General features: G+C 36.9%; 2 protein-coding genes across 3 annotated transcripts in view; both read left to right on the forward strand.

The window, feature by feature from the left end:
• LOC103706768 (probable cyclic nucleotide-gated ion channel 20, chloroplastic) overlaps positions 1-12,101 on the forward strand; it is a 51,685-nt gene that overhangs the window by 30,317 nt on the left and 9,267 nt on the right. For both annotated transcript variants that reach the window (XM_039131473.1, XM_039131474.1), the window contains exons 8-9: positions 2,566-2,711; positions 3,603-3,680. In XM_039131473.1, the coding sequence (XP_038987401.1) occupies positions 2,566-2,711; positions 3,603-3,680 (224 nt within the window). The remainder of the gene's footprint in view (positions 1-2,565; positions 2,712-3,602; positions 3,681-12,101) is intronic.
• LOC103706769 (probable cyclic nucleotide-gated ion channel 20, chloroplastic) overlaps positions 1-12,101 on the forward strand; it is a 117,879-nt gene that overhangs the window by 30,264 nt on the left and 75,514 nt on the right. The window lies entirely within an intron of this gene.

Genomic DNA, 12,101 nt, shown 5'->3' on the forward strand with positions numbered 1-12,101 from the left:
AATCATTTTGTGCCTTTTCTGGAATTAAAGTTACTCGATTGAACACATTGATGTATCTTCTTTGGACAAAAGGTTTAAATGACAAGCAAGACAATATTTTTGTAAAGATCTAATTAAATGCCCATTGGTAAGCAATAAATAAAAACCCTGAAATGAGCCTTAGAATTTATTTCGTAGGATTGGCGTGCTGGAATGTTTTTACTTAAAGCATTTATTACTAAATTTTGCTTCGAACCACAGTTGTTTTGAGTCTTTTGACTAATAATGACCCGAGGTATGTTGACCTGTCTTGTTGAATGTTAATATATGCAATGCAACATGGGCTTGTACTAAGGTGTATGAGTAGTATAATCCATTACATAATATAGGGGTGGTAGTCGGGTTGGGTTAGATTGGGTCAAATGCGGGTCAGGTCAGAAAACCGAAACCTGAATCTGACCTATTTATTAAACATGTAAGAATTTGAAACCTGAACCTACCTTGTTTAATAAATAGGTAATCTGACCTAACTTGTTTAACCTGTTTAATAAATAGGTATCTCTGCTTAACTTGTTAAACTGTTAACCTGTATAACCTATATAACCTGTTAATCTATTAACTTGTTTAATAGGCAGGTAACTTGCTTAACTTGCATAGCCCAACGGCTCGATTGTTAAATGGGTTAAACGGGTCAAGGGGCTGAAACTTGAACCCAACCCGATTATTAAACGGTTTAAATGGGTCAACTTATTTATGACTTAAATCTGTTTATCCCATACCCGAACTTGCTTATTGCAGGTCAAACATGGGTCGGGTCATATTTTGCTAGCCCTAATAATACACCCTTTTATGGCGTATTCGGATTTTATTACCATATATATAGTACTCCTTGGTGCAATAGGGTTGCTACTTGGGGCTTTTGCCCAGCTTGGAGTGTAAGATAAATGATATTCTTAAAGTAAGGTTTCTTTGAATTCATTTTGAGTGCCTTTAGTAGCAATAGGAAATAATCAAGAAGAAACTTTCTGGTTGGGATTGGGCTGATATAATTTCGAGATGCCTGCATACCGGCACTCAATACATTATAGCATCCTGGTATCCTACCAAGACATTTTTCATTCATTTTGTTGCTTTTCAATGTTGTTTAGGGTTTTTATATGTTTATTTAGGATTAAGCAAGTTTTTTGAGCCCATGAACAGGTTTATATGTTGGTACTGCTCTTAGCACCAATTTGACGAGCGCAATGAATATATTTATTTCATATATATGAAAGATGGCATCCATAAATCACATGCGCTATCAAAATAATATAATTCATACTTCATACTTCATTCTTTATCTAGTAACATCAACTTCCACAAAATCATTATTGAGTTATCACTCAAATCCTTGGACCCTGATCCATACTTCATATTATAATTTCAGGATCCCAACTCCAAAATTGACCATTCACATTAAAAGGTTGACATTCATTTAAAAAAAATTGGAAAGAAAATGCCCTTACCCTCATTCCTAGAGGTATTGGGAAAGTATCTCAATTGTATCCGGGAAGTATTTGAAATACTTTTTTTATTTTTAAAAAATATGATTCTTAAAATAAGTATTGGATATGTAACCTAGATGTATCCATGAGTGCCGGTATTTGATACATATATGATACAAACGTGGCATGCAACTTGAAGTTTCTGTGCTTCCTAGAAAAGTGACTTTGGAAGGAAACTTAAGGATATTTTGGAAGGATACTTAAGCATGTCTAGTCATTGCACTGGTGGACGCTAAAAGATGGGTAACTAATGGTATAGTTTGATCATGCACAATGAAGACCAAAGAGAGGCCTGTTCAGAAGAGGTTCAGATTCACGTGCAAGGTTAGAAAAGTAAAAAAGGAAGATACGTACAAAACATCTATAGAATTTGTAAGGATTTTGCACCGATGGAGGAGGTAGCCCTCGATGTAGAATTTATAGGGATGACCATTAGGGTGGTCAGTTAATACTTGCTTAATATTTTTGAATTTTTGTTTGTGAGGCTCATAGATTTGACTTGCTCGAAGACTTTAAATTTATGTAAAGCACAGCGATACATGACATGATAACATTAAGGAAGTCCGCACTGTATAACTTCTTGTTTTGAAATATGTGATATTGCTTCCATTCATATGAAATTGAAACTTGATATTTTTGTTCTATTTGTATGAGTTTGAATTTTGAATGGGTAGAAATATATACAGAAAAGCTGTAGCATTTCTCACCTTCTTTCTTGCAACCTGTTTGGCTTTTCTATAAATTATTTAATGTAATCTGTATACCTTTGTTTAAGTGTTATGTCAATGCCATAACAAATCAGCACTTTAGCTGGTAACCTGTGTCTAATTTATTTTTAGTGGGTTTTTTTTTCTTCATTCAGTGTGGCTATGATTCACATAAATTTGCAACTTTGATTATTTTCTCTGTTTAGTTAGTATTTGAATGTTTATCAAAACAATCAGAAAAGCTTTGTATGCTATTTCTTGCAAATCTTATGAGCATTGTGCACATACTTTGATATATTTTTTTCTCACCTTTTAAATATTATGTTGTGTCCTAGCAAATCAGTACCTTAGCTGGTAACCTAGAGCCAAGTTATTTTGTGTGGGAAGTTCTGTTCACTATGGCCATCATTGGACTGGGGCTCTTGTTATTTGCATTGCTCATTGGAAATATGCAGAACTTTCTCCAAGCCCTTGGAAGAAGGTGTGCAGAAGCTCTTTTTTTTTAAAAATAATTGTTAATGATGCAATTCCTTGGTACGATTAACCACTATTTTGCTTGTTACAAGTTGCACTATAATAAGCCCGTTGACTTGTCCCTTTTTGGAGATTTTGTTCTCTGTTACATATCGCAGATAGAGATTAACAATTTTTACAACATAATATAAGTATCCATCAATTCCATCACTCTATTTATGTGTGCGTGTGTACAATAGTATGAGTGTATTTACATAAGCAGGCCTGTGTATCTGACTTCAGTTGTCTAGTTTTAGTCAGGAAAATGTAATTGGAATGTAGGTATAGATGTAAAAAGATCAACAAATACCACCATGTAGTCGTGACTTATATTTTTGCCCTCTGAATATGTTTATCAAGCAGTAATGTACTGCTCATACCGCCCCATGGCGCTCTATATGTATTATACCAGCTAGGGATGGGTACATGGTGCCCCTCAGGATAGTTCTGTAGGGTGATCTTGTACCTACCCATACCGATCTCGTGCCACATGGTACGACCTCCTTTTTTGTGTGTGTGTGTGTGTTGGTGCTCATTCGAACTGGTTGGTGCTGACCTTGAACTGCCTTTGTACCACAGTACATTCTGTACCTTCCGGTTACCGGTAAAAGTCTCACCTTGATTTTTAAATTCTTGGGACATAAGATATATTGGATAACCAAGTGTTCTGATTTATATAGCAGATAACACAACCTAATTTTTTTCTCATTGGATCCTTACATTTAGCATTGCAGGGAAACTTTTTCTTAGTTCAAACTTAGTAGAAGATTCTTTTCTTTTCTGGAATTCATAAAAGCAGATCAAATATTATAAAACCTGCAATGTACCTTCATTTGATTCTTGCTATTTGTATTACAAGGAGACTTGAAATGCAACTTAGACGACGTGACGTTGAACGATGGATGAGCCATCGTCGTTTGCCAGAATATTTGAAGAGGTTTGTTACAAAAATATTATCGAATATTTGATTTCAGTTCTTGTACATCAATCGCCATAATAATTTATGAAAATATTTACTCTAACTTGGTTTCATGGAATCTATTATATACCATAGTGCTCTTTGCTGTCATCGTTTGTTTGATTGAAATGAATCTCGACATTGCAATATTTTGCTTCATGATGTTTATGCCTTATCCTGGCCCTAGTTTTTGTTCACTCTTTTTTCATTTAATCAAAATTTTTCATCACTTGACATGAGACCACTATATTATGTTCTTGTGTTCAGTAATAAATATGACTTGAGAACGCTTCATGCTAGTGTAGCTTAAGATACTTATGAGATGTATCATATTTTATCTAAGTATTTTAAATATGACAAAATGCACATGTATATTTGCATTACTAGTATAATTGTTTCTTTTGCACATGAAACACGGCATTTGTAAATGAACTATTCATAATATCAAGGGACTTAGTCTAAGTGGTCACCCTCTTTAGAAAAAAATGGTAAATCTGAAGGGTCACCCACATATTCATTATCTTATCACCGCAAAAGGTCATCCAACATATATGTTCATTGTTTGATCGCTCTACTAAGCATTTTGTTATTATTGAAGGTGATAAGAAGATGATAAATGCTAGAACATAGGGCTTGTACTAGATCTTGTTTTCTACTAATTAATTATTTACCTTAACGAAATGGTGTGCTAAATGACATACACCAATATGATAACAACTTGTCGTTTATTATGGTAGAGACTAGAGAGTATATAGAAAGTCAGAAAGTAGTCTTAGGTGTCGTTTGGAATTGCTAATGGTAGTAGAGCTTTTGGAAGAGCTTTTGCCAGTAGAGCTTTTAATAAAAAGCTGTTTGCTATTTGGTAACTATAATTTTCAAAGTGCTGCCGAATTTTAACATATATTTGGCAACTAAACTAAGAAAGTGCTTTTAGTATAAGAAAATGACCATAAAGAATATTGTATAGTGCTTTCAATTTTTGAACTCTTTGTATTATCAAGACTTGTTATTATAAAGTATTCTTAATTTACAAATTATTTATTTTGAATGCTATAATATTAGAGTATTATAATATTGCAATATAATAGTATAATATTATAGGAATATAATAATGTTATATTATTAAAATATGATTTATTATGATATAATAATGATAGTAGTATTAGTATTGTAAAGCATAGCATAATATAATATAATATAATATAACATAATATAATGCAATGTAATGTAATGTATCTATTATTAGTTAATAATTATAATATAGTATTTTGATATAAAGAATTATATTTATTATTATTATTATTACATATTAATATATTATTTCGTAGTATAATGTTATTATAATGTAATATAATATTGTAATATGATGTAATAAAATATTATAATCTATTATAATATTATTATAATATAATATTGTAATCTATAGTATAATATAATACAGTATAATGTTTCTAATATTATTTAGTAATTATAATATAATGTTTTGATATGAAGTATTACAATTATTATTACATATTAATATATTATTACATTGTATAATATTATTATAATATATAAATGCAATATTATAATTAGAGTATAATATTATAATATTATTTTCATATTAATATAGTATAGTGTAAACTGTAAAGTATTGTTAATCTATAATTTATATATTTTATTTGAATCTAAATATTATAATAAACAATGTAATTATCTTTTAAAGGGAGATTGCCAAGTAACAAAAAATGGCATTATTAAAAATAGAAATTTTAATTCTAACAAACAACATTCTTGTTTACTTAGATACAAAATACTAAGATACAAAGCATAATATCCATGTTACAAGCATAATTTCATAAAGAAAGAGCCGCTTTATGACCATGGAGAATATCCATATCATGGTTACTTATTGTTTGACTTTGCTCCACAGTCCTTCCTGTGGTTTATCAATCTCTAAACAATCAGGATGGAATAAATCGTCGTCATCATGAGACTAAAACTCGAAATCTTTAATTGCATGCTTCCTAATGAAGTTATGAATGGGTATGGAAGTCACCAAAATGTGAACTTGTTTGTGATAAGAAAAGCTAGGCATTGTACTCAATATTCTCCATCTACTTTTCCAACATCCAAATATCCTCTCAGTAGTGCCTCGTAACAAGTAATGTGCATGATTAGAGATTTCATGCATAACCCTTGATCGACTTCCATGTTGAAATTTTGGTAGATGATACCGCTCTTCTTTGATGGCTTAATATATCCCATCATATGAGGATACCCTCTATCCACCAAGTAATATTACCTGAATAAATATATATATGTTAGTATTTTACACTTATGCATCAAAATTAAAATGTACCTGTTACAATAATTGGAGCTTTTCACTATGTATAGCCTCCAAAAAGATGTGTATCATGAGCAGTACCCTCCTATTGTCCAAATAAAAGTGAAACATATTTCACAACAAACTATGCTATTTTGCTTGGGAATCCCTTTCTGGTCAATACATGGTATTTATTTGGATGGAGAAAACTTTAGAGCATGTGGGTGGTCCTTAAAGTAATGCCATCACCAACTATCGTTATGAATTTTACTTGGAATATTATTAAACTCTATCAATCAGGTTAATAATATTTGTTGCGGGGACGACGCTTTGGCCGGAGCCTCGCGCAACAGCATAGCCCACACCGATCGAGCAGAGAAAGAGACTGCGTCCCTTACGAGGTATTGTCCGCTTTGGGGGTCGAGAGATGCGGCGTTGAACGGCGCACGTACCTGGAGCTCTCCTCACGGTTTTGCCCTTTAAAAGGCGCCTCGAGAGGAAAGGGCTATGCCCCCCATTTAAGGCACTGAACCTTTCCGCTACTGGCCGATGTGGGACTATGTTCGGCCCCCCCACAACATAGCCCCCCCAGCGGGAAGGTTCGGTGCGCCTCCCAGTCCCGGGGGTAGCCTGCGGCAAGGGGGCGCTTCCCACAGACAACGCCATCTGTTGCGGGGACGGCGCTTTGGCCGGAGCCTCGCGCAACAGCATAGCCCCCACCGACCGAGCAGAGAAAGAGACTGCGTCCCTTCCGAGGTATTGTCCGCTTTGGGGGTCGAGAGACGTGGCATTGAACGGCGCATGTACCCGGAGCCCTCCTCACGGTTTTGCCCTTCAAAAGGCGCCTCGAGAGGAAAGGTCTATGCCCCCCATTTAAGGCACAGAACCTTTCTACTACTGGCCGATGTGGGACTATGTTCGCCCCCCACAACATAGCCCCCCCAGCGGGAAGGTTCAGTGCGCCTCCCAATCCCGGAGGTAGCCTGCGGCAATGGGGCGCTTCCCACAGACGACGCCATCTGTTGCGGGGACGACACTTTGGCCGAAGCCTCGCGCAACAGCATAGCCCACACCGACCGAGCAGAGAAAGAGACTGCGTCCCTCACGAGGTATTGTCCGCTTTGGGGGTCGAGAGACGCGGCGTTGAACGGCGCACGTACCCGGAGCCCTCACGGTTTTGCCTTTTAAAAGACGCCTCTAGAGGAAAGGGCTATGCCCCCATTTAAGGCACAGAACCTTTCCGCTATTGGCCGATGTGGGACTATGTTCCGGGGGGGCTATGTTGTGGGGGGGCGAACATAGTCCCACATCGGCCAGTAGCGAAAAGGTTCTGTGCCTTAAATGGGGGGCATAGCTCTTTCCTCTCGAGGCGCCTTTTGAAGGGCAAAACCGTGAGGAGGGCTTCGGGTACGTGCGCCGTTCAACGCCGCGTCTCTCGACCCCCAAAGCGGACAATACCTCGTGAGGGATGCAGTCTCTTTCTCTGCTCGGTCAGTGTGGGCTATGCTGTTGCGCGAGGTTCCGGCCAAAGCGCCGTCCCCGCAATAGATAGCGCCGTCTGTGGGAAGCGGCCCCTTACAACAGGCTACCCCCGGGATTGGGAGGCGCACTGAACCTTCCCGCTGGGGGGGCTATGTTGTGGGGGGGCGAACATAGTCCCACATCGGCCAGTAGCGGAAAGGTTCTGTGCCTTAAATGGGGGGCATAGCCCTTTCCTCTCGAAGCGCCTTTTGAAGGACAAAACCGTGAGGAGGGCTCCGGGTACATGCGCCGTTCAACGCCGCGTCTCTCGACCCTCAAAGCGGACAATACCTCGGGAGGAACGCAGTCTCTTTCTCTGCTCGGTCGGTGTGGGCTATGCTGTTGTGCGAGGCTCCGGCCAAAGCGCCGTCCCCGCAACAATATCATTGGCCATTTTTAAGATAGCATTTTAGACACGGATAAAATGCCTACTAATTGATTCTCATGAATGTTGAAACTTTTCTTGTACCATCCTGTTCCTAATTCCATATCACAGAATCATCTAAAACAGTCCTTAGCTCCTTAACAACAATGCTTCTTGAAGCTTTCAAACCATGTCTTTTAATTCATTGCACAAATTATCAAATATATATTTTCCATTTTGAATTATTTTTGACATCTATTTAGATCAAGATTTGCCGTACCGGTCGATACCATACCGTATATGACATACTGTATAGTATCGGTACCAAATTGGTACGCAGTCTCATAACATACTGGCATTTGGTACGCCTTGCTATCTTGTACCATACCACGTACCGACACTGTAATAGGATGGTACTGGTACGGAATCCGGTACTGAGGTGGCGAACCTTGATCTGGATTGCCTTGTAGATTTTCTAACACAAACTTAATCCAATTGGATAAGAGGTCCTATAAGGCTCTTTGTTAATGGACTTTGTATAATAATCAATAATTGTACCATAAGCAATACCCTCCTATAGTCCAAATAAAAGTGAAACATATGTCACAACAAGCCATGATATTTTGTGTGGGTATCCCTTTTTGGTCAATATATGGTATTTATTTAGATGGAGAAACATTTAGCAACATGTGGGTACGATTAGTTGCTCCAATAGAGTCCTTAAAATAATGCCACCAGTAAATGTCGTTTTGAATTTTACTTGAAATATTCTTGAACTTTATCAATTAGGTTAATAATATTATTGGCCATTTTTAAGATAGCATTTAAGACACGGATAACCTTTCTTGGACCATCCTGTTCCTAATTTCATATCTCAGAATCATCAAAAATAGTCCCTAGCTCCTCAACAGCAATGCTTCTAGAAGCTTTCAAACCATATCTTTCAATTCATTGCACAAATCATCAAATACATATTTTTTATTTTGAATTGTTTTTGACATCTATCTAGATCAAGATTTGTTGTACTGGTCGGTACCATACTATATCTGGTTTACTGTCCTGTATCGGTACCAAACTGGTACGTAGTCTCGTAACATACCGACACTTGGTACATCTTGCCATCCTGTATTGTACTATGTACCGACACTGTAATAGGATGGTACTGGTATGGGATTCGGTATTGAGACGGCGAACCTTGATCTGGATTACCTTGTAGAATCTCTAACACAAACTTAATCCAATCGGATGAGAGGTCCTATAAGGATCCCTGTCAATGTACTCTGTATAATAATCAATAGTTGTACCATGAGTAGTACCCTCCTATAGTCTAAATAAAAGTGAAACACATTTCACAAGCCATGATATTTCGCGTGGGAATCTCTTTTTGGTCAGTATATGGTATTTATTTGGATGAAAAAACCTTTAGCAGCATGTGGGTACCATTAGTTGCTCCAATAGAGTCCTTAAAATAATGCCATCAGCAACTGTCGTTATGAATTTTATTTGGAATATTCTTAAACTCTATTAATTAGGCTAATAATATCCTTGGCATTTTTAAGACAACATTTAAGATACGGATAAAATGCCTACTAATTGTTTTTCCTTAATGTTGCAACCTTTCTTGTACCATCCTGTTCCAATTCCATATCTTAGAATCATCAAAAGCATAGTCCCTAGCTCCTCAATAGCAATGCTTCTAGAAGCTTTCAAACCATGTCTTCCAATTCATTACACAAATCATCAAATACATATTTTCCATTCTGAATTGTTTTTGATATCTATCTAGATTAAGGTTTGCCGTATCAGTCGGTACCATACCGTACCTAGCGTACTGTACCGTGTCGGTAGCCAACTGGTACGCAGTCTTGTAAGTTGTATCATACTGACATTTTGTATGCCTTGTCATATTGTACAGTACTACGTACAAACACTGTAATAGGATGGTACTGGTACAGGATCTGGTACTAAGATGGCAAACTTTGATCTGGATTGCCTTGTTGGATCTCTAATACAAACTTAATTCAATCAGAAAAGAGATCCTATAAGGCTCCCTGTCAATATAATTTGTTTAATAATCAATAGTTGTGCCAATAGTTGTAGTCATTAATGCATAAAAATCTCCATCATCAACTATCTCATCTTTGGTAGCATAATTCTCCTCGAAACTACTGTCAGTTCTACCCATATCTATAGAGAAAACAAAATGCAAAAAATAAAACAACAATACAAATAACACAAACAATATATAACACCAAGACGTATAATCCATAATATCCTTGTAATCCATAACAAATAACACAAATAATATATAACATCAACATATCTAATCCATCTAACACATACTATCCATAACATCCAAAATACATTATCCACCACGGCCCCAATGCATATACTATTTAAAACATCTATATTAACTATCACAATCCAGCATTGAAATATGATTTCCAACAGAAAAGTACAAATTAAAACTATGAACACATATCACTGTAAGAATACATCTATTTGACATTAGCTTGAGCCAAGGTCTAGAATCTCGGTACTGAGTACCATATCGGTATCTTATCGGTTCAGTACGGTACGATACACATCATATATCGAAATAACTCTAACCAATTTTCTCAACTTTTGTCTCGATATGCCTCAATACAGATTAGTACACTTCTGTACGGGCTGATATAGACCTCGGTACGCGGTGGTGTGGAGTTTGTACCTATTCGAAGTTGAGTTTCATACCAGTTTTTTCCCAGTGCGGTACAGTATACTCCGCACTGGGCGGTATGGAAAACCATGGCTTGAGCCATTCAATCTGAAGGTGGTTGCCCTTGAGAGCTACAAACATCTCCTTGTGTTCTCTTTAAAGGAACACCTTGGCAACAATCAGAAGAAATTCAGGTTGTGTGACTACCTCAGGCATGGCACACACCATTTCCATCACCTAGATGTCACCGTACTCCTACTCTCCTCTACCGCAATTATACGATTCAACTATTGAGATAATTGTCCAGCACCTCTTACCTTCTTGCATTTCTTATCTTGAGTCCTAGTGCTAACCCTCTTCTTTTCTTTCTCCTGGGTGGCATTCATGCAAGCGTAGGGTTAAGACTGTCTATAACAGTGGGAATGTCATAAATTTCTTGTACAATCAGATTGGGGTCATCATCCGAGTCACGTAAGCCCTCTAACATATCAATATTAACTGCATCCAACCTCTCATTTGTCCCAAATGTGCCCTCAACATCCTCCTGCACCGCTATGGCTGGTGTCCAGGCCCCCTCCCCAGTGGCACTAGCATTTGTAAATAACCTGTCCAACTTCACTGCATATTGCAAACCACATTCTTGAAACTTACATGCGTTAGGAATCTCTTGCAATTTGTGGACATATAATTGTCAATAGTAGTTTATGAATTATAGTACACAAACTCTTAGAAACATCAAACTAGTGTTACTTGTACCTGCAATTATTTTCCCTGCCATGCATCAGGTGCATCTATTATTCTTCTAAGTTCTAACAGTTCCCCTCCAACCCCATGTCCTTCCTACCAACCTCATCCAAAGGCTCGAGTTTGCTTTTGAACTATTCAATTTGATTTTAAATTGTTTTTAGTCATTGATTCCAGTCTTTTTACCAGCTTCAACTTCACCAACACAGATATCAATAAACTCTCTATCAATTTGTCATTCCAAACAGACTTCTTTTTCTTTTCATCTTGGGATGATGTACTAGCAGGGATATCTTGGCTCTTCTTAGGCATCTCTTTTTTTTACAATGCAACAACACAGACATGAAAACACTTTGCAAAGATAAGGCAGAAAAGAAATCAGAAAGTATGGCAATGTTCAGACCACAACCCAATTCTATTACAGCACAAACATAATAATAATAACACAGTGCTTAATACAAGCAAGAAACATCCATAATTTCATCCAGGATACAGTTATAAGGGCTGTATTTTGATGGCACTGGTACTTCATCTATAGGTCATAGTGTCATCCATAATCATAAGTCATAATTTCATCTAGAACACAGTACAATTCTTGCCTAAACATAATTTCATCCATAATCCAATATTTAACTATAATTTCATCCACGATGCAGGTATTTTGATGGTACTGGTATTAAGGACTTATAAATCCTGATAAAAGAGCAATACAAGGCCACAATCAGATCAAATCCGCATCTTGAAATTAACAATTCAGTGGTAGTTAAA

Source organism: Phoenix dactylifera, chromosome 11, assembly GCF_009389715.1.
Source record: "Phoenix dactylifera cultivar Barhee BC4 chromosome 11, palm_55x_up_171113_PBpolish2nd_filt_p, whole genome shotgun sequence".
Taxonomy (NCBI): Eukaryota; Viridiplantae; Streptophyta; class Magnoliopsida; order Arecales; family Arecaceae; genus Phoenix; species Phoenix dactylifera.